The 24,076-nt window shown below is 47.3% G+C and overlaps 2 protein-coding genes and 1 pseudogene across 5 annotated transcripts; all 3 read left to right on the forward strand.

Moving 5' to 3' along the window:
* The first annotated feature begins 346 nt into the window (after positions 1-346).
* LOC101767325 (subtilisin-like protease SBT3.18) lies at positions 347-4,797 on the forward strand. Its single transcript, XM_004985571.3, has 10 exons — positions 347-432; positions 524-615; positions 1,026-1,123; positions 1,235-1,396; positions 1,872-2,542; positions 2,664-2,734; positions 2,822-3,064; positions 3,195-3,309; positions 3,488-3,701; positions 3,797-4,797. Exons 4-10 carry the CDS (start codon positions 1,270-1,272, stop codon positions 4,456-4,458), a joined length of 2,103 nt encoding a protein of 700 aa, XP_004985628.3. The 5' UTR covers positions 347-432; positions 524-615; positions 1,026-1,123; positions 1,235-1,269; the 3' UTR covers positions 4,459-4,797.
* A 9,052-nt stretch (positions 4,798-13,849) lies between these two features.
* On the forward strand, positions 13,850-18,386 carry LOC101767723 (YTH domain-containing family protein 2). 4 transcript variants are annotated; one of them, XM_004985572.2, is made up of 9 exons: positions 13,850-14,226; positions 14,596-14,678; positions 14,789-14,909; positions 15,093-15,166; positions 15,568-16,113; positions 16,496-17,086; positions 17,179-17,391; positions 17,468-17,614; positions 17,729-18,386. In XM_004985572.2, exons 1-9 carry the CDS (start codon positions 14,124-14,126, stop codon positions 17,942-17,944), a joined length of 2,094 nt encoding a protein of 697 aa, XP_004985629.1. In that variant the 5' UTR covers positions 13,850-14,123; the 3' UTR covers positions 17,945-18,386. The 4 variants fall into 4 exon arrangements, with proteins under 4 accessions (XP_004985629.1, XP_004985631.1, XP_004985630.1 ...); XM_004985574.2 differs by having other exon boundaries at positions 14,792-14,909; XM_004985573.2 differs by having other exon boundaries at positions 13,851-14,226; positions 16,499-17,086.
* A 121-nt stretch (positions 18,387-18,507) lies between these two features.
* On the forward strand, positions 18,508-23,593 carry LOC101786605 (annotated as a pseudogene).
* Positions 23,594-24,076: the final 483 nt, after the last annotated feature.

A 24,076-nucleotide genomic window follows, 5' to 3' on the forward strand; every position in this document is an offset into this window, starting at 1 on the left:
GATCAGATGATTAAAACACGAGGCCAAGAAGGTTAGTTTGCTATGAACAAGCTTAGGTCTGTTAGTTATTTTACACATAGTATAGTAGTTAGACTATGTAGTTAACTCCATAGGCTTAATCATCGCATCAGTGGTCTATGGACTAGATCACTAGATGAATAAGGCAGAGGGCATGATGCAGCCATGGAGGGCTGTCAGAGTCAATTGTAGCTTTGCAAGGCTTGTCTTGCAAGCACCCTACAGCATGGCACCAAGGCATGCCCCCACCGAGTAGTATGCTATGTCCTTTGTCTATCTCCCTATATATACCCCTGCGACTCCAGTAAAGTCATCGTGTAAAGCACAATGGAAGTTTTTCGGCTGCTGCTTCTTGTTTTCTCTCTTTCCTTTGGCGTTTATACCGTTCAATCTATACCAGGGTCTCATGCAGATGTACTGTTTTTCATAGATTTTTCAGTCCATTTGATCTTTTGATCAAACCATGTCTTCACATTCTGTATGTCCTCTTTCTGTTGTCTTGCAGGTTCACATTGTGTATTTAGGCCACAACAATGGCCTCAGTCCTTCTCTAACTTCAGAGTCTCATCTGCAGCTTCTGTCAAGAGTCTTTACAAAGTAATTGTTTCTGTTTTCTCCCCCTGAAGTTGTTGGTGTAAAAATCAAGGGAACTAACAAAATACATGCTCAGAGTATCTTAAAGTTAAGTTTACCAAATGTAGTGCAAAAACTTAATCCTTGATTAAACTGTTCTAATGTATAATTTCCTCAGTCAATCACGTATATTGCTGCATGTGGCTGATAGATAAAGGTAACACTTTAGTAAGAAAAGGTAATGTAATTTAACTGTTTAAACTGTATATGTCGTAATATACAACTGTTATCTTTGGTCCCATATATTCTCAGGTTGTGCACCATGCTTAACTTCAAGCAATTTAGTAACTGCTTTGGAAAATTCAGATGTTCATCAGTTGAGTCTGATTGGTAAAAAAAAAATATCAAATACACTTCTGCACTCAACATTGCAGGCCGGATGAAGCAACAGAAGCTATTCTGTACAACTACAGCTGCGGATTCTCTGGTTTCGCTGCACTGCTCAATTCAACACAGGCTTCCACCTTGTCTGGTAGACTGCATCCGTTTTTGCTTGTTGTCAGAACATGCATACATCTACCTAGTTATGTGTAGTTCATTATTTTCGTGCACTTACAAGAAACCTCATGATCATTGCAAGCAGAAACAGAAGGGGTCATATCAGTATTCAGGAGTAGGATGCTGGAGCTCCATACAACACGGAGCTGGGATTTCATGGGCCTCAATCTGCACACGCAAATGGAACAGTCATCCCAAATGCATTTGAAATTTGGAGGCGATGTTATCGTCGGCATCCTTGATACAGGTGTGTGTCTATATATGTATGTATATATATATATATATACATATATATACATATATATATACATATATACATATATATATATATATATTCTTGTCCCTGCAATGCTACAAATCTTGCATATTTGTGTTTTTTCTCTAAAAAAATAATGTCTTTTATGCACATTCTTCTTGATACAAAGATACGCAGCTCTCCTACGTACTCACGGGATAACCTAAAGTATATAGTTTCCGAATATCCGTGCACAAATTAAAGAAGCTGGAGAAAATTGAGTGGTGATCCCTCTCATCCTCCCTGCATAGAGTTGAGCAATCTTGACATGAAAGATAAAATGATTGCTATGATCCTAGCATGCCCTGCTAAGATCTGAAGTTGAAATTTATGGAGCACTCATTCTTGTTAGTGTTGTTATACATGGTGCGGTCCTTGACATTCCACTTGGAAGCTCGAGACATCTGATCTTTTCATGTGCCCTCAGGAGTGTGGCCCGAATCCGAAAGCTTCAGAGATGACCCCCACTACGGCCCCATCCCGTCGTCATGGCGCGGCACGTGCGTGAAAGGCGACTCCTTCGACCCGGCCACCGCGTGCAACCGCAAGCTCATCGGCGCGCGCTACTACCTCGCCGGCATCGAGAGCGAGCTCGGCCCGCTGAACACCACCGGTGGCGAGGAGTACCGGTCGCCGCGCGACCGCGTGGGACACGGCACGCACACGGCGTCCACGGCCGTGGGGAGCGTGGCGCCCAACGCCAGCTACTTCGGCCTGGGCCGCGGCGCCGCGCGCGGGGGTGCGCCCAGGGCGCGGCTCGCGGTGTACAAGGTGTGCTGGTACAAGGACCTGACGGGCCGGTGCAGCGACGCCGACATCCTGGCCGCGTTCGACGACGCGCTGTGCGACGGCGTGCACGTGGTGTCGGCGTCCCTGGGGTCGTCCCCGCCGCTGATGCCGCTGTTCGCGACGAGCACCGAGATCGGGGCGTTCCACGCGATGCAGCGCGGCGTCGTGACAGTGTTCTCGGCCGGGAACGACGGGCCGGACGCGTCGATGGTCCAGAACGTGTCGCCGTGGGGGCTCACCGTCGCCGCCAGCACCATCGACAGGAGGTTCCCGACGGTGATCACGCTCGGGAACAATGCCACCGTCGTGGTGAGTATCTCTCAGTTTTTTTTTCTCCTAGCGGCCGGCGTGCCTGCGTGCAGAGTCCACGTTGGCACGTCGTGTAGCGTGTGCATGGGTTGATCACAGCGTGCGTGGCGTACTTGCGCAGGGGGAGAGCTTCCTTGCGAATGGCATGATGAAGAAGCAGCTGGTAGAGAGCAGTAGCGTCTTCTCCGACGGGTAACCTCCCTCCTTCCCTCCAAGGTCCAATGTGTATATGTAACAATAGCATCTGACGAGGGCATTCCGTTTTGCGTGTGGACGAAGGACGTGCACGTTCGACCAGCTGATCAACCGCACGGCGGCGTCGGGGAAGATCGTGCTGTGCTTCGGCACCGCCGGCCCCGTGTCCAGCGAGGGTGCGGCGCTGGCGGTGTACGCCGGCAATGGCGACGGCGTGATCTTCGCCGACACCATCAGCCGGAAATCGAGCCAGGACAACTTCTGGCCCACCGTCCACGTCGACCTGCACCAGGGCACCCAGATCCTCTACTACATCCGCGCCTCCAGGTGCTTCGCCTAAACCAATATATAATCATGGACCAAGCAAAACCGGTCCATTGCAAATGCGTGCATTTGCTCGACCGGCCTTGCTATCGACTTTCTAACTGGAGCACAATCCCTGCATTGCTGCAAACAGGAAGGCGACGGTGCACGTTTCTTCGAGCAAGACCGTCGTCGGCAAAACGCCGGCGCCGGTCGTGGCGTACTTCTCTTCCAGAGGGCCGAGCTCCATCTCTCCCCACATCCTCAAGGTACTCGCTCGATGCTACTTCGCCTCACTCTTCACACATGTTGTACTTGTACACCTGAGCAAATATGGCCCGGTCCGGCAAGGCACGGGGCGGCCCCGGTGTCGGCAGTGGGCTCGGCCCATTGTGATTGCTCGTGAGGTCTTCTTACGCTGGCTGGTGTGTCGCGTGATCATGGCAGCCCGATGTCACTGCTCCCGGAGTGAACATACTGGCGGCATGGCCGCCCAAGTCGTCGCCGACGGTGCTCCCCCTGGACAAGCGCTCCACTGACTGGAACTTCGACTCGGGCACGTCCATGTCGTGCCCGCACGTCTCCGGCATCGCCGCACTCATCAAGTCCGTGCACCCGACCTGGTCGCCGGCAGCCGTCAAATCCGCCCTCATGACCACAGGTCTTTCTTGCTAGTACCAGTAAGCTTTAATTTGCACCGGCCACCGGAAAGCTTTCCGTCTTCGTAACCTTGTTTCCGTGCGTGGCTGCGTGCAGCGTACATGGACGACGACACGTCCGACGTGATGTTGGCCGGCGGGACGCTGAAGGCGGCGGACGCCTTCGACGTCGGCGCGGGGCACGTGGACCCTCTCCGCGCGCTGGACCCGGGCCTGGTCTACGACGTGGGCGCGCGCGACCACGTGCTGTTCCTCTGCGCCCTGGGCTACACGGCGGAGCAGATCCGGCAGCTGGTGCTCCCGGGCTCGTCGCTCGACACGAGCTGCCCCGGCGGCGGCGGCGGCGCGGCGCACGCCGCCGACCTCAACTACCCGGCCATCGTTCTCCCGGACCTGAGCGCGCCGGTGACCGTGAAGCGGACGGTGACCAACGTGGGCCCGAACCGCGGCGCGGTGTACCGCGCCGCCGTGGCCAGCCCGCAGGGCGCGCGCGCCGAGGTGTGGCCGCGGGAGCTGGCCTTCTCGCCGTACCACGGCGACACGGCCTCCTACTACGTGAGCGTCGCCCCCGCGAAGCCGTCGCGCGGGCGGTTCGACTTCGGCGAGATCGTGTGGTCCGACGGTTTCCACCGCGTCCGCACGCCGCTCGTCGTCAGGGTGACCAACCTACCCGACGACGGCGTCCGAGCCGCTGCCACCGCCGCCAAGGGCGACCACGACAGCCGCGGCGCCACCGATGATCTACAGGCCGCCTTCTAGCCTAGCTACCCCCGGTTCTTGGCAGGCAGCGCATCACGGTCTCAGAACTCGTTCGGTTTCAGATATTTCTCGCGTGCGTGCGTGTGTGTGGATTGCATTTCGTCAGACTTTTTTGAGCCCATTTCTTTCTTGGGAGTTGGGTTCCTCCGGAATCGGTAGTGTGTGTGGGTGTGCCATCGGTCATGGTCAAGACAGAATTTTGCCACAAATTCCAGGGTAGTTGCTGTCAGTCAGTGGACCGATCGTTCTTCAGCAGCTTGTGCAGGAGACGGTCAGAGCTGCAGTCGTGCCCGGATTATTGTATGCCACTGGTCTGATGATTCACCTTGAGGTTTGGGAGCATTGATGGCGATGTGCTCGCTCCTTCTGAGGCGTCAGTTTGCTTGGGGACGCGAGGAGGAAGGGAATTTGTGCAAGGCACGGCAAGGCAGAGCCGGGCTACGAGGACGTTTCAGGTTGTTTGATACGAGGTACTAAAGTCCTTTAGGAAGGTCCCATTGGATATTCGAACATTAATTAGAGGATTAAACATGAGCTGATTATAAAACTAACTGCAGAACTCTTGTACTAATTCGCGAGACGAACCTATTAAGCCTAATTAATCTATCATTAGCAACTGGTTACTGTAGCACCACATTGTCAAATCATGGACTAATTAGATTTAATAAATTCGTCTCGCAAATTAGACTCCATCTGTGTAATTAGTTTTATAATTAGACTATATTTAATACTCCTAATTAGTATCCAAACATCCGATGTGACAGGTACTAAAGTTTAGGAGGTGTTACCCAAACACCCCCTTAGGGGTTGTTGCTAAAGTTTAATTCGTGTCACGTCGAACGTAGGTTAATTAGAAGGATTAAATATAAGTTAAATTAATTACGCTTAATAGATTCGTCTCGCCGTTTAGTCTCCATCTGTGCAATGGGTTTTGTAAATAGTCTATATTTAATACTCCTAATTAGTATCTAAATATGGGCTAAAGTTTAGCCTTGTGAACCAAACGGCCCCTTAGGTGGTGTTTGGATTTTAGTCCGGATTAAATTTCATGTCATATCGAATATTCAGATGTTAATTAGAGGGACTAAACATGAGCTAATTATAAAACTAATTACACGGATGGAGGTTAATTCACGAGACGAATCTATTAAGTCTAATTAGTCCATGATTAGCCCATGTTATACCTGAATTGGCACCTGAATCGGACTGAACCGATTATTTGTCAGGCTACTGTTCTCCTATTCAGCGGTAGAGTGTCACCTTGATGTGGTGGAAGTCATCAGTTCGAGCGTGTTTATCCCTAAACCTAATGTAAGCTATTTTGACTTACTCTCCCACCACGATCGAACGGGAATGGATAAGAGGCTTGTGGGATTGATGTGATAGGGTAGGGTTGGCTATACTGCTGGTGGCGAACTCCAGGCTAATAATCTGAAGCGTATGGATACAAGTTAATGTAACATGGGCTAATCATGGACTAATTAGGCTTAATAAATTTGTCTCGCGAATTAGTCCTCATTTATGCAATTAATTTTTATCATTAGACTATATTTAATACTCTTAGTTAGAACATCCGATGTGATAGGAAAAGTTTAGTCTAAGGTATCTAAACATCCCTTTAACTTTGTTGACAAAAGCGCCCAAGATAGATATACCTGCATATGAATTCATGCAGCTGTCAAAGAAATTTTTTATCTCGTTCAGACAGCGGAAGGCCAGGGAGCATCTTGATAAATTGAAAAGATCTTGGTCACACAATGAAATGGGAAAGGCAACAAAGAAGAGAGTATTCTGAAAGGAAGCTACTATTGTCAAAGACCTACTAGCATACAACTTCTTTATAAGGCTAACAGATTCTGCATCCTTTTTTTGTTGTGAAACTTGAACTTGCAACTAGAATTGCAAGAGCAGTAGGTATATTTTCAGCTCTGTGGTAGATAATTTTCATCAAATCTAGACATACCGCGCACAAGGAAAGGCTAACAGATTAAAAACTAATAAACAAGTATATGTCTGATATCTGGTAGAGCAAATATCTGGCCTCACGCCAAGCAGGGAAGCACAACCTTCATAAATCAAAGCGCTCACGCCAACCACCAAAGTAGCAAAACAGATAAAAAGGGTGGAGCGGAGATGCAGCGGCACCTTCGGATCCACCCGCGGCACCGTCGGATCTGGTCCCGCGCCGCCGGTTCTGGCTGATTCGCCGCGGCCGCCGCGGCCACGGCTTTGGAGAGGAGGAGAGACGGGATGGTGGGAGGAGAGAGGTGGACGCCTGACCGGGATTCGAAATGAGACGAGGAAGCATTATGTTTTATCGTGTATAGCAGCTGTACGTATACGACGGACCCACCGTACACAATATTGGTGGGACATAATGCAGACCATTAGAGCAAGTATAATAAGGGGCTGTAAGTTGGCTGAATGCTGACGTGGAGGAGAGAGAAGAGGTGAGAGAGGAGAAGCGAGCTATAAGCTTACAGCCGACTTGGGCACAGGAACCAAGAAACTTTGTGAGAATGACTTGTGGACCATGTATTAATGGTGAAGAGCTAACCATTGTACGAGTGGGCTAGGAAAAGGCTGAGAGAAACCTTGCAGCCCGCTTGCTAGCTGCGTTATTAAACTTGCTCTTAGTACAGCTAGCGCGGATCTCAGAACTGGAATCGGTGGACATGATAGAACCTATGTCAATACCCTAGAGTATTAAAGGGGTGTCACGAAGGTTTAGATACTAATTAGAAGTATTAAACATAGATTAATTATAAAACTAATTATACAGATGGGACTAATTTGCAAGACGAATCTATTAAGCCTAATTAGTCCATGATTTGATAATGCGATGCTACAGCAAACATGTGCTAATGATGGATTAATTAAGCTTAATAGATTCATCTCGCGAATTAGCCTACATCTGTGAAATTAGTTTTATAATTAGCTCATATTTAGTCCTCCTAATTAGTCTCCGAATGTTCGATGTGACATGAATTTTAGTCCGGACTAAAGATCCAAACACCCCCTAAATCTTCATTCAAAGTCGGGCAACTTGTTTACACCGCATCTTCTAAATTAGGTCGAGTGCAACTTTCAGAGGCTTTTTCCAAGTTTGCTGCCACAATAGCAGTGTTCCACGAGGTGGAATTCCGTGGCCACCTAAGCACGCTTATGCGTTGGGCGGCAGGGTACCGTGGCGCTTAGGGGGTAGGCGGTCCCTTAGGTGGCCTGTGGTGGCATCGGAGGCCAGGATGGCAGCGGCGAGGTTAGGGACGGGAGGTGGTGGAGGCAGGGACAGGCGGCGGAGGAGGAAGAGGCAGGGGTGGGCGCGGGTGCGCGGAGAAGGAGAAGGAGCTAGGGGATGGAGACCCGCGGCGGCGGTGGTCGGGATGGCGGGGGCGATGCAGGGGCCGCGGTCTCGCGGGTGGCCGAGAGGAGAGGTCGAGAGGACAAGGTGGGAGGAGGGAGGGGATAGGGATAAGGTGGGACTGTTGTGGCTCGGGTTGGGCTATTTTGATGGGCCTTCGGTTCAACTTTAGGCCCGCTAGTCTTCTATTTTGCTTTTTTAAGGATATGTATATATGTGGCAAAGTATATGCGTATGTGTAACACCGATTAGGAGACCACCTTGAAACGCCTAGACGCGCCTAGGCTCTAGGGGTAGGTCACCGCCTAGAGAGTGCCTTTTGCAACCTTGCACAATAGTATACTCCAATCCAGCAGGATCAGGTCAGCTGGCAATAAAAAACCCTGCTTAATTGAGGGCAATTCAGCAGCAGCGGACATTGACACATTTGATCCCATCGTCTACTTTGACGTTGACTTATTGTGAGGTGGCACTAGACGAACGGCAAGGCGTGCGTATCCTTCATCGCCATTCTCAAGTTGTGGTGACGTATCCAAAGCAAGACTATATTCAAATATACTATCCGCAATATTATTGTTTTGAAGTTTGGCTAAGCTTGTTTATACTATAAAGATCAAAAATAATTGAAAATTTTTCTCACCCAAATCGGGGCCACCGTACCCCTCATGTTGGACCCATCTATCATATATTTGAAGGAGAGGATAGGGTGCATACCCGTAAAAATTAAGAGTTAGTCTATACTATAAAGATCGAAAATAATTGAAAACTTCTCTCATTCAAATCGGCGTCACCGTACCCCTTACGCTGGACCCATCGGTCACGCTGGACCCATCGGTCATCATGTATTTGAAGGAGAGGAGGGGTGCAGACGCATGGAAATCAAGAGTTAGAAAATGTTTCGGTCGAAAACGTTATTTTTTTTTTCAGCGGGCGATGTTTATACCCGCCCGCGTACCCGCCGTCCAAAAATCGTTCACCGAGGTTCCCTTCCGCTTCCGAAGCCGCGGCACGCCGTCCCAAGTCCCTCTCCCAGTCTCCAGCTGCCTCGCGCGGCCGCGCCCATGGCCGAGCGTGGGTCGCTCCTCCTCCCGAATGCCCATGCGGCGCGCTACCCGAGCCTGTCGAACCGACGAGCCCAGCGCAACGCTCCTGCCTGCATTCACCCACCCCCGCCATGCTTGCCTTCCCGTTCCCCCGTCCGTCGAAACTCTTCCTCGCCGCGTTCCCTTCCCGCCCAGCCTTCGCCGGAAGTCCTCTTCGCCTCGCTCCCCCGCTGCGCCGCCAGACCTCTCCTCCCCGACAACCCCGCCGTGCGGTGCTCACGCGCTACCGCCACGCCGTCAGACCTCTTCCCCAGCCATGCGCAACGATGGCACGCCCGATGCCCCGCGACGCGCCGATCATGATGGCCATGTGCCCTGCCAGCGGCTGCGCGTGCGGTGTCGCGCTTCACGCCTTCACCCGGCGGTCTCGAATCTCGATGCGGCCTGTGGCAGTCGGAAACGGCAATGTGTCCACCACGGCGGGTGGGATTCCTGGCAGCCGGCAGGCGAGCGACAGATGTGGGTGTGGATCGGTGCATGCTAAGGTGGCGGAGGTAGGAGGCTGCGGCGCTGCGCCGGTGGCGAACTGGCGACCAACGAGGGCACCTGATGCCACAATGGTGGAGATCCCGCTCCCTGGCTGGAGAGCCCCTATTCCCTGGCGCTGCGAGCTTCCCCTGGATCCCAGCGCCATGGAGTCATGAACTCATCCTTGCGATGGCTGTGCCCTCCGTGTTCAGTCACGGCCAGTGCCCCAACAGCTTCCATCGATGGCATCGGAGAGCTGCTCCTGTAACAATGAGAATGAGGTTAATCCACCTCTTTTGAAGGATCTCCAGTTAGTCCTGTAAGGTCTTACAGGACTAACTAGAGATCCTGTTATTTGGACTTTGATATTTTTGAATGGTTAATTTTTTTTGTACATTCATTGGTATTGTAAAATAGATATAGAGTTCGCATTGCTGGATACAGGTTCAGTATTGCAGGTTTAATATCCAGTAGGTAAATGCAGACCTTGAGTTGATCAATTTTCGGCCCTTCCTTTTTTGTCGAATAGACTTGGGTGCTTCAGAATACAATTTCAGAGTGTTAATCAAAACATTGCTTTGGTGCCTTGCATGCTCACTTTGTTGAGATAGGACACTTATCCTGCAGGCTTTTATGGTGTGAATAAAATCAATGACTGCTCAGTACCTTTAGAATTCGGCAGTAACCTATAGGCATATAGACTGCAAACTTGTAGAATCATATAGTTTCAGACCACAGATGAGCCCTAGAAGAAAGGACATTTCTTCTGGTAGTCAGATAAGCACTGGATGACAAATTTCTAAGCATATAGTAACAGAGTTGCTCTCCAGTACAGAGTCAGTGCTCACTGCAAATCCTGCATACTCCATACGAGCACTGGATGAAATAGAAGACATTTCTTTGTTCGGGTCATTTTTTGGATTCCTCGTGATGTAATTGCAACGTTAAGGTGCTTGGTATCTAATTACAGTATTATTTGTGCGTAAAGTCTTGCACAGATTTGAAACCCTGCTCTAAAGTGTGAACTGAACATTTCTCCCCTTACTATGGAGTGCATGAAGGTGACCGGTGATTATCATACTTTCCTTGTCCAGCAGCTACAGTATCGCATCAGCTTGAAATTGGCCAGATGCCCAGATGGAATTGAATGAATATCCCTGCTAGCGCCTTTTTCCCTGTGAACTCATCATCTTGTAGGCATGTAGTGTTGGGCAACTTTTTTTGCTGTCTGGAAGGTGCTTTTTTTTTTCTGCATGCAGTTTCTCGGGGTGCACTAGCTTAGGCACCATGTGAATGAAGCACTTAGCGAGACATGTCACACCATATTGGAGATATTTTTCACATACTTCCACACTAGGACCTCCTAATGAATACATTGTTATTAGATGCCATACTTAAAAAAACTTGGATACAGAGTAGCTTGAATTTTTATTATGCACTTTGGAATTGTATTTTTAAAGGGATTTGAGATGGTGTTCTACATTTAGCAACTTGAAGACCAAAGGCATGCAAGGAATTACATATTCTGAAACCACTTTTTAGCTCAGCTAATAAATAGGTAAAGCATGAGGTCAGACTCTTTGGGAAGCTCAGAAGCCAACAAGTCATCAGCTTTCTACATGACGAAGGAACAATGTTATTTATTGACTTATTAAGGTCACACAATGAAATATTACGTTCTATACTATCTTGTATCCATTATTGTAATAATATTTCTTTTGTGTTCATGCACTTTGTATTCTTTTTTTAATAGCTAAGTGATTTGGACTTGAAGGTTTTCTAACATGCATGTATGCTTATCTGATTTGGATGCAGCCATGCAGGCAAGGAATGGGAGAGTTTTGTGTTTGTATCCAACAAAATCAAGTCCCTTGCTTTATTTGTTATTTCTTTCATATGATACGTGCACCTTCCAAGATATGGTGAGGTTATGCTCCGCTAAATGTCTGAACCTGCTACTCATAATTTTTTTAAATTTAATTATTAGTTGATTGGTTATATATATATTTTATTTTTTCTAAAAATGCATGCATGTACATTTTTCTCTATAAACAAAAAATCATTATTTACTAGATTTTTTTAAAACACGACACCCACGTGCATTTTACTAGTATTTTGGAAAGAAAAAAAAAAGTTTGCCAAAGCGACAGAGCGAGTGCGCGTGTTTAGTGTTATCTCGCTGCGAACAGGTGCCGACTGTGCCGTGCAGGTGCCCGCACGCGCCTTTGCACCGTGGTGATCGGATCTGCTGGTCCTGTCGGCAGATCCCATCGACAGAAGTAAAGAGAGCAGCGCCATGCTACGTACACCGGGAGCAGCTTTTTGTCAGATAAGAACACGACGCCCCATCGGTGGAACAAAGTCAGCTAAAGGACACTTGAGCTGGAGAACGCAAACTCGTACACTTCAGGGCTGTTTGGATACGAGGTGCTAAACTTTAACAGTGTCACATCGGATGTTCGGATGCTAATTAGGAGGATTAAACATGAGCTAATTATAAAACTAATTGCAGAACCCTGTGCTAATTCGCGAGACGAATCTATTAAGCCTAATTAATCCATCATTAGCAAATGGTTACTGTAGCACCACATTGTCAAATCATGGACTAATTAGGCTTAATAGATTCGTCTCGCGAATTATACTCCATCTGTGCAATTAGTTTTGTAATTAGCTTATGTTTAGTACTCCTAATTAACATCCAAACATCCGATGTGACAGGTATTAAACTTTAACAGGTGTTTCCCAAACACCCCCTTCGTATCACGTATGGCTCCATAGCTGTTACGATCATCAGGGTCGTTGGCAGCACGAGATCGTTCTTCTTCCAAATTCTGGTCCTCGCGAGGCCCACGTGGCTTCCTACGGTTCCGTGTAGGAGGATCACCCTCCTACGCTTCCTCCATCGTATCCCACGTTCCGAAGATAAAGGGACGCGATCCATCCGTCCGCTTGTGCCGGAGCGTCTCCAACAGTACAAGTTGATAGGTTATACTTGACGTGGATTCCATGTACACAGCAGCTTTGAAACTTATAATGTAAAAAATATGCGAAACTAGCTTTTCGCTCAGCGTCTCATACTTGTTGCGTAGCACATAGCGGGCGCGGGGCGGCAGGAAAACAAAAGGCTCCGAGCGGGCGGGACGCCGCTCGGATCACGAGGCCGAGCCGTATCCGCCCCACGGGTCGCGGCCGACGTGTCGATTTCTGGCGCCGGAATCGAAAATCCCTTCGGGAGCTTGTCTACCGGGGAGGTGGTCTGCAGCCACCGTTAGATTCAGCATCAACGGTGACAACTCGACTTAGGGTGGAGAGATTAGGAAAGTACGGAGCAATTACTAGTTCTTTCATGACGTACTTGCCTTCTGGGCTTCTCGGTTCACCGCACCGGGTCTCTCGTTTTTTTTTCTCTCCCTTTCTCTCTCTCTCCTCACTCTCACGCAGATTCGCCGCCGCCGGGGCACAAGGAGGAAACGGCGGCCGGCAGCGGTGTGCTCTGCTTCACGGCTCTTGTTGGGCGTTGGCGTGGCCGCCTGCGTGCGCCACGCATGCATGGATGGACGCACCGGAGGCCCGCTTCAATGTTGTGTGTTTGTTTTTTTTTGCTCGCTCGCGTGGCTTCCTTTCTGTTTTTCTTTCTTTTATTATACCGTTCGAAACTGCTTGTGGAAATGCGCGTACGCATATCTAGATCGGACGGGGCCGGAAATGCTAGAGACAGCCGTCACCCGTCAGGCTGGTGCTGAGCCAGGTTTGGAGTCACGCAATTATTGGTAGTGGTAGCCGTCGTAACAGTGCGCAGGCATCTCACTGCTGGTAGATCACGCGTGACCGCTGTTACCCCAGCCAAAGCAGAGATGACGCCAAAGCAGAGATGACGAGGACTTATAAGCCGACTGGTTTGTTGTGGGAGAAAAATACTATTTGGTGACTGATAAACTGAAACCAACGGACTGGAACTCATCGCATACCCTCACGCAGCAGCAAGGACTCCTCACCAAAAATAGCTACGGTACGAACACGTAACACCAAACGGAATGTTTTTTAACAAAACAGTAAGGATTAGGCGCAAATTTGAGGACGACGACAAAAGCAAGTGGGTGGAGCGATGATTCACTCTCTGAACACAGTACTCCAAGCAACCGGCTCCAAACCCACCGAGCTAAGAAAGGGATCTGAGCCGGACACCAGAGCGATCCCGATTAGTCACTAAACTAATCCGTCCATTACTCGTTCACTCACTCGCCCAAATAAAACCAAAAGAAAAAGGCAGGAGGTTTATACTATTAAAAAGATATATTGCAGGGAGCACGATGGAATAGTTTAAAGAAAGGAATGGAGCGGCGGAGGGGAATCCAAAGCGGCCGCGCGGGCGGGCGAGAGCCGAGAGCCGTGCTCCTCCCGAACTCCCCTATCCAGCCTGCTGGGCTGGTGCTATATGACCCCCACACCCCACACAAAACCTCCCCCTTTTCCCCTTCACACCCCCTGTACACCTGCTACCGCTAGCCGCCGCGCTGCTGCTCTGGTGGCGGCTCGCCTCCCTCCCCCCACCCCCGTCCGCCGCCGCCGTCTTCTCCTCTCGCTGCACCTCCTCCCTCCCTACCCCGAGCTAGCTCGGAGCTACCTATCCCGAGGAGAAGGGAGAGAGAGAGAGGGGAGAAGGGTCGGTCGGTCGGGGGTTCTCGGATCTCGTCGCTGCCTCCCCGTTGGGATCTCTCGCTCGCGCTCGCACCATGGCCGCCGTCACGCCGCCCCCGGCCCCAGCGCCCGCCGCGCCGGCGCCGGCCGCTTCTGCCGCTGCCGCTACGGCTCCTGCAGCCGTCCCTGTCGCGGATCGTATCCTTTTCGTGCTGTCCTTTTTACTTGCTTGAAAGGTTTTGCCTTTGGGAGGGTTTGGCTGCTTGGTTGGGTGGTGCGTGCTCTGCTGTGCCGGCTGCGCCGGCGCCGCCCGGCCGCCCGACACCCTGTCCGGTGCTCTTGTCTGTCCTTGCCGGCTCCTTCGCTTGGGTTGTACAGATCGATGCGTTTTTACTGTCCTTAGCCTTTTACCTATTGGTTGGAAGCTACAGGAGCAATAAAGATTATTTTTTTCGTAGTTTTGTGATTGGGTTTATTGCTAGTGCTTGCTTGGATTTAGTAGCTTGCAAGCTCTGTGATCTGATTACGCCCTTGTGATGCCTTAATTCGCCGATTTGCCGCGCGAAGAAACCACGGATCTGCTGCAGAAGCTGTCGCTGGATTCGCAGCCCAAGGCGGCGGATGCCACAGAGCCTGCCGGTGCCAAGAAGGTAGGGATGAAACAGAAGCTTTCATGGGTTTTCATCTTGTGTGTGTTCGTGGTTTGCTCCAGGTGATCTGTGATTCTGATTCGCTTGTTTGTCTGTGCTGTTCGATTCAGCAGGGTGCTGCAGCGAGCCAGCCGCTGAGCGTGTCGATCCCGCCGGAGCGGTCCATCACGCCGGTGCTTCAAGACTTTATGGATCCCAACCTGTTCTATCTGCCAGCGTATTACTATGGAGGTGAGTGAGGGACTGTGTAAAAAATTCTTATGGTGCCCTTTTCCTATCTAGCAGGAGTATCTTGGCAAGTTGTTTGCTGGTGTCGTCTTCCTAGTGGTGTGCCAGACTGTAGGCTTGATTACTTCTTCGTTTGAGAGTTCTGTGATTTAGATGACTGAACTGGTGCTGTCTCGTGTCTTACAGGCTACGACGGTTCCATGAACGAGTGGGATGATTATCCTAGATATCTAAATCAAGACGGAGTGGAGATTGCCCCAGTAAGTAATCCTAGAAGATCTTTTTCTTCAACTTGTCATCTGATGCTTCCAATGACTATTTGTATCCTGCAGCATATTCTTAATGTAGAAATGGTCAAAATGCTTGCTATTATTGTCTGCTGCTAGGTGATAGCTGTACTGTCGTGTCTATTGTTGGACATGTAGGAAGTGGAAAGCTATTCCCTCTCTTTTTTGGGTATGGTTTGTGCTTTTGGCTGGTTTTCTCTTTTCCTTGTGCTTCCTGCACTGTTACCTCATGTTAGAAAGGTTGTTTTTCTTGTCTGCCACTAACATCGTGTCATGAAAATTATGCATCTTGTATCTTTTTATGCTCTTCTAATATTTGTGTTACTCCTGGAAGCATCATGTATACCATTTTGAGGCTCTTTGGAATTTCACAGGCAGTATATGGCGATATTTATGGATATGGGTATGCTCCCTATGGTGCATACTCTCCTGCCAGTTCCCCAGTTCCAACAGTTGATGGCCAGATGTTTGGTGCGCAGCATTATCAGTATCCAACTGCGTATTTTCAACCTCCTACACCAGTTCCTTCTACCACTCAAGGCGACCTACAGTCTTCTGTCAATCCTGAAAAGCCAGCAGCTAAAACCGATCCTGCCAAGACAACAACAAATGGTGTTCCTAATGGTACTGCTCACAGTAACAGTGGAACTGTACCCCTTGCGTCAAGCCACCAAAATTCATCACTGACGCCTGATGGAACTTATAGGGCACCCTTGCTAGGTGGAGTTCCTTCTGCTGGTTACCTGGACACAACTTATGGTTATGACAGCACAGGAGCACACTTTGCATGGTATGATGGCTCTGCTTATGCAAATGGACAGCAAAGATCAACTACAACTAATCATATGCCGACCTCGACTTTCAATGCTAATGGTTCCTCAGCAAGAAATCAGACAAAGAGCTCCACGGCTCCACAGATGGTGAGTTCAGACTAAATTTAGTGATAGTATTGTTAAGAATACAAAGCTGTGTCATCTATGCACTTCTTCTGCTTTTCCATATGTTTCCTGCTAGGCTAATACTCCACTGTTTCAGAGTCACAATAGGATAAATCTCATTTCACATTTCATGACACTTATTAGTCTAACCAGATGGGGAGCATAACTTCTGTAGAATTCCATTTTCTTTAAACAATTCAAGGACATACTGTGCTTTCAAATATAAGAAATATGTGCTTCCTGATCGAGCAGTTTACAAAGTTTTACCTTTGCCCTTCATACTAGAGTTGATTATGGCATATATGATCTTTCTTAGAACAGTTATTGGCAGGCTGACTCATGTCCTCTTTTTATTGTCTTCAAGCAGGGTATGCAGAATCGAAGACCTACAGCTACAACCGGATCAGTGACACCTACATATCCAAATAGGATGTACCCTAGCTCCCGGCCTTACACCCAGTATGGGAACTCAATAAAAACTGGTCTTCCTTATGGCAGTAACGGTTATGACTCCAGGTTATATGGTCGATGGGGTCTTGGTATGGACAACAGGTACAGGCCCAGGGGTCGTGCTAATGGATACTATGGTTATGGCAATGAGAGTCAGGATGGAACAATTGAGTTAAACAGAGGTCCTAGATCTGGCCGTTTCAAGAACCAGAAATTATATGGTCATACTGTTTCTATTGCTGTGAAAGGGCAGAGCCTTCCTTCTGGCGAAAGCAAGAATGATAGTGCCCTACCTGATCGAGCACAGTTCAACAGAGATGACTTCCCTGTTCAATACGATGCTGCAAAGTTCTTTGTCATTAAATCGTACAGTGAGGATGATATCCACAAGAGTATTAAATACAATGTGTGGGCAAGCACCACCAATGGAAACAAGAAGCTTGATGCTGCTTATCAAGAAGCTCAGTCAAAGGGCTCTGCGTGCCCTATATTCTTGTTTTTCTCGGTATGGGTCCTGTCAATCAACATTTCTTATTTCATTATGAATGTATGAGTTTATTTTCTTTGACTGATATGGCCTTCATGTTGAAATTTCAGGTGAATACAAGTGGCCAGTTTGTTGGTGTGGCTGAAATGACTGGTGCTGTTGATTTTGAGAAAACCCTTGAGTACTGGCAACAGGACAAGTGGAATGGTTCCTTCTCTCTTAAGTGGCACATTGTCAAGGACGTGCCTAACAATATGCTGAAGCACATCATCCTAGAGAACAATGAGAACAAGCCTGTCACTAATAGCCGTGACACACAAGAGGTAAGCATTCTCCAGACTTTATTTCACTGGCTTGCAAAAATGGTGGTGTCTTTATCTTTTTTGGTCAATTATTCAGATACACCTTGAACAAGGCCTTCAGATGCTCAAGATATTCAAGGAGCATGTCAGCAAGACCTCCATCCTGGATGACTTTGCCTTCTATGAAAGCCGGCAGAAGTTGATGCAGGATAAAAGGGCTAAACAGCAGCAGATCCAAAAGCAGGTACGTTCGCACTAAATACGTGCTTACTAATCAGTTCGAGGCTCCAGCACCTTGCCAACTTAATTAACCTGTTTTTCTAAAATACCTCTGCTGTGTCTGTCTTAAATCACTCAGGTCTGGGACAGCAGGGCTCCCGTTTCTGTCACAACCGGTGAGCTGCAGGAAGTCGCTAACGGGAAGCCAAAGCCATCTGTACCAAACGGTGTCAACGGAGAGGTGAAGGCTCCTACAGAGAACGTCACTGCTCCCGCTGTTTCCTACGCTGCAAAGGTGGCCCAAACAGCAACCGAGAAGCCCGCCCTCGCCAATGGAGTTGCCAAGACTGGCTAGCTTGATTGCAAAACCGATGTTCCATAGCTAGCCGTGAAGATGGTCGGACAACTCAACCGAAGTGTGGGGTCCCAAGGAACTGGTGATCTAGCAAGGGCTACCTGTGGAACTGGAAGCATGGCCCCGAGAGCCTTGCTTGGTCGCGCCTACTGGAGAGCAGTTGGGCTAGCTGTTAGTTTTTCCCCTAGTTTCTCTTTTGCCGTATTTTCTCGTTTCAGTTTGCTTAGCTCCAGGACTTTCGTAATAGTACCATCCTCATCATCAGGAAAAAAAAAAAGCCAGAGACTTCTGTGGCCGGACAAAATGGATTGCGGAGGCCATCTGGCTGGGTGCGTGTTGCGTAATTGGGTCTTTGAGTTGAGTATACCCTTGTCTTCGTCGTTGTCGTCGTTATATTAAGTGGATCTGAATGAAAGTGGGTTAGATTGGAGTAGTAGCTTTCCTTTGATGGCTTTGATTATAGCGTAATAGCCGTTGCTTTTTCGGTCCGTCGTCTGATGATGGTGCTGAATTCGGTTCGGTGCTCCACTACCGCTTAGCCAGGGAGGGGAGTTGTTGCCAAGATGACGAAGCAAAGCGGCCACCTTTGCCGTAGTCTGCTTTGCTCGCGTTGCATCACTTTTGTTGTTTGAAGTTATCACCACTTCCAGTTCCAGCCCTGAATTCTGAGGTCCCTGCCTCTGGCTCACTGACGGTCGGTAGTTATGAACTACTGATGCGGTCGGTAGTTCTGAGAGGTCGTCGCGCCTTACCTTGATTTCTCTGATAATGTGGTGGCCATAGGGACACATATCGGTCCCATCGTGCTTTTGACTGCATTGGCACGGTCGCTCGCCAGACGTACTCGGCAGAGGGAGATATCATACGCTAGGCCGCTAGGGCCCAGCCTTCCCTGCACTACCTGTCCTCCCATAGTCTCCGGATCAGTGCCGTAAAACACAACTGTGGATGCTTCTACAAAATTTCCAGCTTCATCTTGGGCCACCGCTGCCGCCGAGGCGTGCCCACGGTTGTGGGGTATGATTTGGGCTAGGCTATGTTCGCTTGGGCTGGATCGGCCAGGACTGCGGCCCACGGTGGCGGATTCGAAAGAATCCGAGCCCATTGAAAATAGTCGGCGCCTTGAAAGAATCCAGCCTAGGCTAGGCCCAGTCTGGCCTCGGCTCACCGCACCCAACGCTTCCTTCCCCTCCCCCGCCCGCCCGCCCGTCCGGGAAAACAAACCTCCAATTGGAACGAACCCTCGCGAGAAGCTGCGGCAACAGCAGCGGGCGATCCCTGGTTCCTGCGGCGGCGACGCGGCGGGCGGCTGCCGAGGCGGCGCGACTCATACGCGACGGCAACGGCAACGGCCACACGCCGCTCTCCATTTTAAGTACTCTCTGCCAGTATTACTTTTTTGTGATCATTGGTAGATGGTTTTATTTATGTTCCCTGTTCTTATGCTCAAACGCTTTCAGGTACTACATGTGCTACTGTTCTGACAAAGGCTATATTCACTGAGGGTTGCAAGTCTGTAACGGCTGGAATGAATGCCATGGATCTGAGACGTGTTATCTCAATGGCTGTTGATGCTGCGGTTAGAAACCTAAAAGGCATTGCGAGAATGATTAGCATATCAGAGGAAAAAGCACAGGTAACTGTTGAATAGCAACAAGTCAAGAACACTCTAAAGAGCTTAGCATTTTATGAATCTTGTCACATGTACCAATATATTTTGAATTATCTTTGGCAGTTCCAAGGGTTCCAGATATGATTTACACACTCCCATAACTTCCAGTACACTTAGGTTGTTTATGTGCTCAATTTGGAACATATTTGCATTTTCTTTATCCCACAAAGGATTGTTATCATTGATTTTTTATTTCTTTTATAACTAGCTGTGCTGGGAGAAGATTTCTATATCAACTTTTCTCAGAGGATTTATTTCTAGTGTGCTATATTTTGTTTATGAACCATGAAATCTTGATAGGATGTCAACACACTCTATAACGAGCTTGAAGTTGCGGAAGGCACGAAGCTCAACAGAGATTACAGCTCCCCGCACTTTATTAACAACCAAAAGAACAAGAAACGTGTAAGTATATCCTTGATTTCTTGTTTTTCTTCTGCAGTAACTTCAATGTGTTTTTATTATATCTTTAATTTATCTGTTGTAGGTATTAAATGATCCCTTGATATTGGTACATGACAAGAAAATATCAAACATGCACGCGGTGGCCAAAGTGATGGAGTTGGCTATGAAGGTATTTCTTTAATTGTTTTTTTTGGGCTGGCTGATGTTGGAATGCACTGATCTCGATTACAATCTATTTGTTCTCCTGGGCTCACGACTGATGTTTGTTTTGTTGTGACCTCAATTACAATCTGAGATGCCAATGATCTATTTTTCTGCTTCAACAGAAGCAAAAACCTCTTGTTGTTGCGGAAGATTTAGAAAGTGAAGCGTTCTTAGCAAGCTTTGTGGAGGTGTTAAGGTTGGCTCTAATTTGACATGAAATTTAGGTCTGTTCGGTCAAAGCTCCTGGTTTTGGGGAGACCAAGAAAGCCAACTTACATGACCTTGTTATTCTTACCAGTGCAGAAGTAAGTCACGACTCTATTACTTTCCCTATGTCATAGTTATCAGATATTTGAATCCTTATTTACTTCAGTTTGTTTTAGGCTTTTGCACCATCATTGAAGAACTTGGGATCTTTAATGACTTAAACCTGCTCGCACTCAAGGTTAGGAAGGCTGTCCACGTCGCCATAAAAGATTTCAGCCGTCGGATCGAGCACGGACGGTAGAGGATGGTGATTTTTCAAAAAACACCCCGGACTTTGTCGAAATCAACCAGCAGTTCAAAGGCCCCATAACTTTTTTTTAAAAAACCTGAACTTTGTCAAAATCCAACCTGCAAGCTCAGGCCGTCGAATAGAGGCCTAACAATTTTTCAAAAAACACCCCAAACTTTGTCAAAATCAAACCAGCAATCCAAAGACCTCACAGAAAATTTTTCAAAACCCCCCCGAACTTTGTCAAAATCCAACCTGCAGTTGGATAGCCCCAATAATCTTTCAAAAAAAAACCAAACATCGTTGGAATCGAACCCGCCATCTAAGGCCTCTCACACAATTTTTTTTTAAAAACCCGTACTTTGTCGGAATGCAACCCGCAGTCCACAGACCTCTCTCACGCAATTTCCTAAGAAAACCCTTTACCTTTAACAAAATCACCTCGCTGTCCAACCCACAAGTAATATAAATAAAGATTGAAAGTAATATGGCTCAGGAATAGTAGATGTATTGATGCAAAGCACCGGGTTACATATATAGGCTAGGGTCTCCAAGGTTTATACAAACACCACCAATCAAGAGATCCTAGCCTAATACAATTACACCTATCTAATCCTAGGGGCAGCGCACACTCAGCAATGGGCTGGTGCGGCCAGCACCCAAGGCCCGTAGGGTCGGCCTATACACAATTGTCTAACAAAGATGTAAAAAAATGATAAAGATGCAAACTGATAATTTATTAACTAATAAACTGACTGGCACTTTGCAAAATAGAAACAAAAACATAGAAAAATGATAGAGATATAAGTTAGCTTTTGTTGGCTTCGTTACAACCAGAGGTATCCAACAAAAAAATTAAATCTAGGCAAAAAAAAAACAACAAAATACAACATCTCGATACGTGCATGAATTTATTTACAAGATACTTTTCAAAGTCCACTCTTTGATATTGCATAAATATTGTGTGCTCCATTTAACCATAAAAATATAAATTCCAAACCAAATATATGGAGGGCTATTTCTGCGCGGCAACGTTGCGCACTGTTCTAGTGAACCTTGAAAACTTTGAGCCTCATATGTTTGGCACTTGCAAGAAGATAAATATTATGCCCCTGTTTACGACTGTTCACTGTTTGAAATCCTATCAAACTGAACTGCTGTACAGTATAAAGTAATCACTTTGTTTCTAAAGTAGTGATGTTTAGATTACATGGGTGAACAATAATTGTGATACAATAGCTTCAGTAGATTATCTTGCTCATTCTGTTCATGCTTAAATGAAGTGATTGAATGCAGGTTACAATTTCTAAGGAGGACACTGTCATCCTGGATGGAGCTGGAGATAAGAAGGCAATTGAAGGGAGAGCTGAGCAGGTTCATTTTATAAGTTTAGTTTCCGTGAGTCAGTTTGGACTCTTATGTGCTTATTGCAATCAAATACTGTTTTCAACAGCTGGGATCTGCTATTGAGCAAAGCTTTTCTGACTTTGATAAGGAAAAGCTACGAGAGCGATTGGCAAAGCTGTCTGGTGGTGTTGCTGTTCTAAAGGTGAAATTTTTTTATCCATGTTGAATGATGCAACTTCAGAATTTTGATGTCAATATTGAACTTATCAATGTAAATCACTAGAATATTCCTCAACTAACAGATTAGGTAATGTGTAAATTGGCAGACATGTATCATGTATGGAGTATATTCAGTAGGTACTTGGTTATGTAAAAGAATTGACATAGCATTTTAATTGATTCTGATGCCCTGGTTTACTGATAACATGCATTATTTTGATTTTTCTTTGAGATTGGTGGAGCAAGTGAAGCGGAAGTTGGTGTGCAGAAGGAGAGAGTGACTGATGCACTAAATGCAACCAAAGCTGCAGTTGAGGAGGGTATTATGCCAGGTACTGAGCTGGAGCTCCACTGTTGAGTTTTCTGATATAAACCTGTATCAGTATATCAGCATGGCAGAAAATCTTATTTGTTTATGATACACATAGGTGGCAGTATAGCCCTTCTCTGCGCGTCAAAAGACCTGGATAAATTGCAGACCGCAAACTTTGATCAAAAGATCGGTGTTCAAATCATCCAAAATGCTTTGAAGGTTTGAAGAAGTTGTCTTTTTTAGATGAACCTCTCATGTTTACATCATCTGATGATTGGAGGCTCTTGCAGACCCAGTGCAGACTATTGCTTCACATGCAGGCGTAGAAGGAGCTGTTATTGTTGGCAAGCTTTTGAACAGGAAAACAATGGTCTAGGCTATGACACAGCTAAAGGTAGGGTGCATTGTTGATCACCTTAACCCTTGAAAACTCATGTTAAATTAAGTTTCTAATAACTTTGGTTATGTTAACTTATCTTCCAACCTAGGTGAATACGGACATGGTGAAGGCTGGTATCATTGACCCGCTTAAAGTGATCAGGACAGCCCTGATGGATGCTGCAAAGGTCCTCTCTGTAATTTCATTCTTGATTTTTTTTTAGTCAAATGCATGTGGGGTTTTGGACTTTTGGTTAAACCATTTAAGCGTATAGTACATATGAAAGATAATGAAGCTGCATTGAAGTAGCTGAACCAGATTAATATCCTCTCGAAGCTCTCGTGGTTTGATAAATTGTCAAAAGTTAGCTTCAACTTTTAGATTGTTCCGTACACGCTCAAGCAGCTCCTGAATCTTGGTTGCAAAAAATCTAAGTCTGTTATTATGATATGTTTTCTCCTGCTCTGTCTGCAGGACCATGACACACTTTTGCCTTCTGTTTTCTATTGCAGACTTGCTGTGTGTCATCTCAGATGACTACCACAGAACCTATCATTGTTAAGATCCCCAAGGAAGAGGGCAGTGCACCAGCAATGTGTGAAATAAAATGCTGACATGCCAAGAAATGTGATTATGTGAAATATTTGTACTAGATTCATCATTATCTGGCTAAGAAAGCAGTCCAAATTTTGGTCCTCCTGAAAAAGGTAGTTGGAAATTGGGATGAACAGAAATCCTCTTATACCGAGAGAAATTTTTCGATCGAATCACGGTTGGTCCTTAACTGAAGCACCCTGCGACTGGACAGTTTTGCCACTTCTCCCTAGAAGATTACTTGGGTATACTGTGTGGCGCTGGTTTCAAGATGATTGTCATACGTTGACTTGGAGTGGGATCTGATTTTTCTTTTGGTGATGGTTCGAGTAATATATATGCTTACGCTCTCCCTTCTGTTTGTGCATACCTGGAAACTGTACAGTACTCGACCGAATGCGCTCGAAGAAATGGTCTATCATCTCAGGGTTCTCCTTGCAAAGTTTATAAAATTTCCCAACTGACAAGTTAAGATAGGGCCCCCAGTGCGAAATTACATCTGT

The sequence above is a fragment of the Setaria italica genome, chromosome IX (assembly GCF_000263155.2).
Source record: "Setaria italica strain Yugu1 chromosome IX, Setaria_italica_v2.0, whole genome shotgun sequence".
In the NCBI taxonomy this organism is placed as follows: domain Eukaryota; kingdom Viridiplantae; phylum Streptophyta; class Magnoliopsida; order Poales; family Poaceae; genus Setaria; species Setaria italica.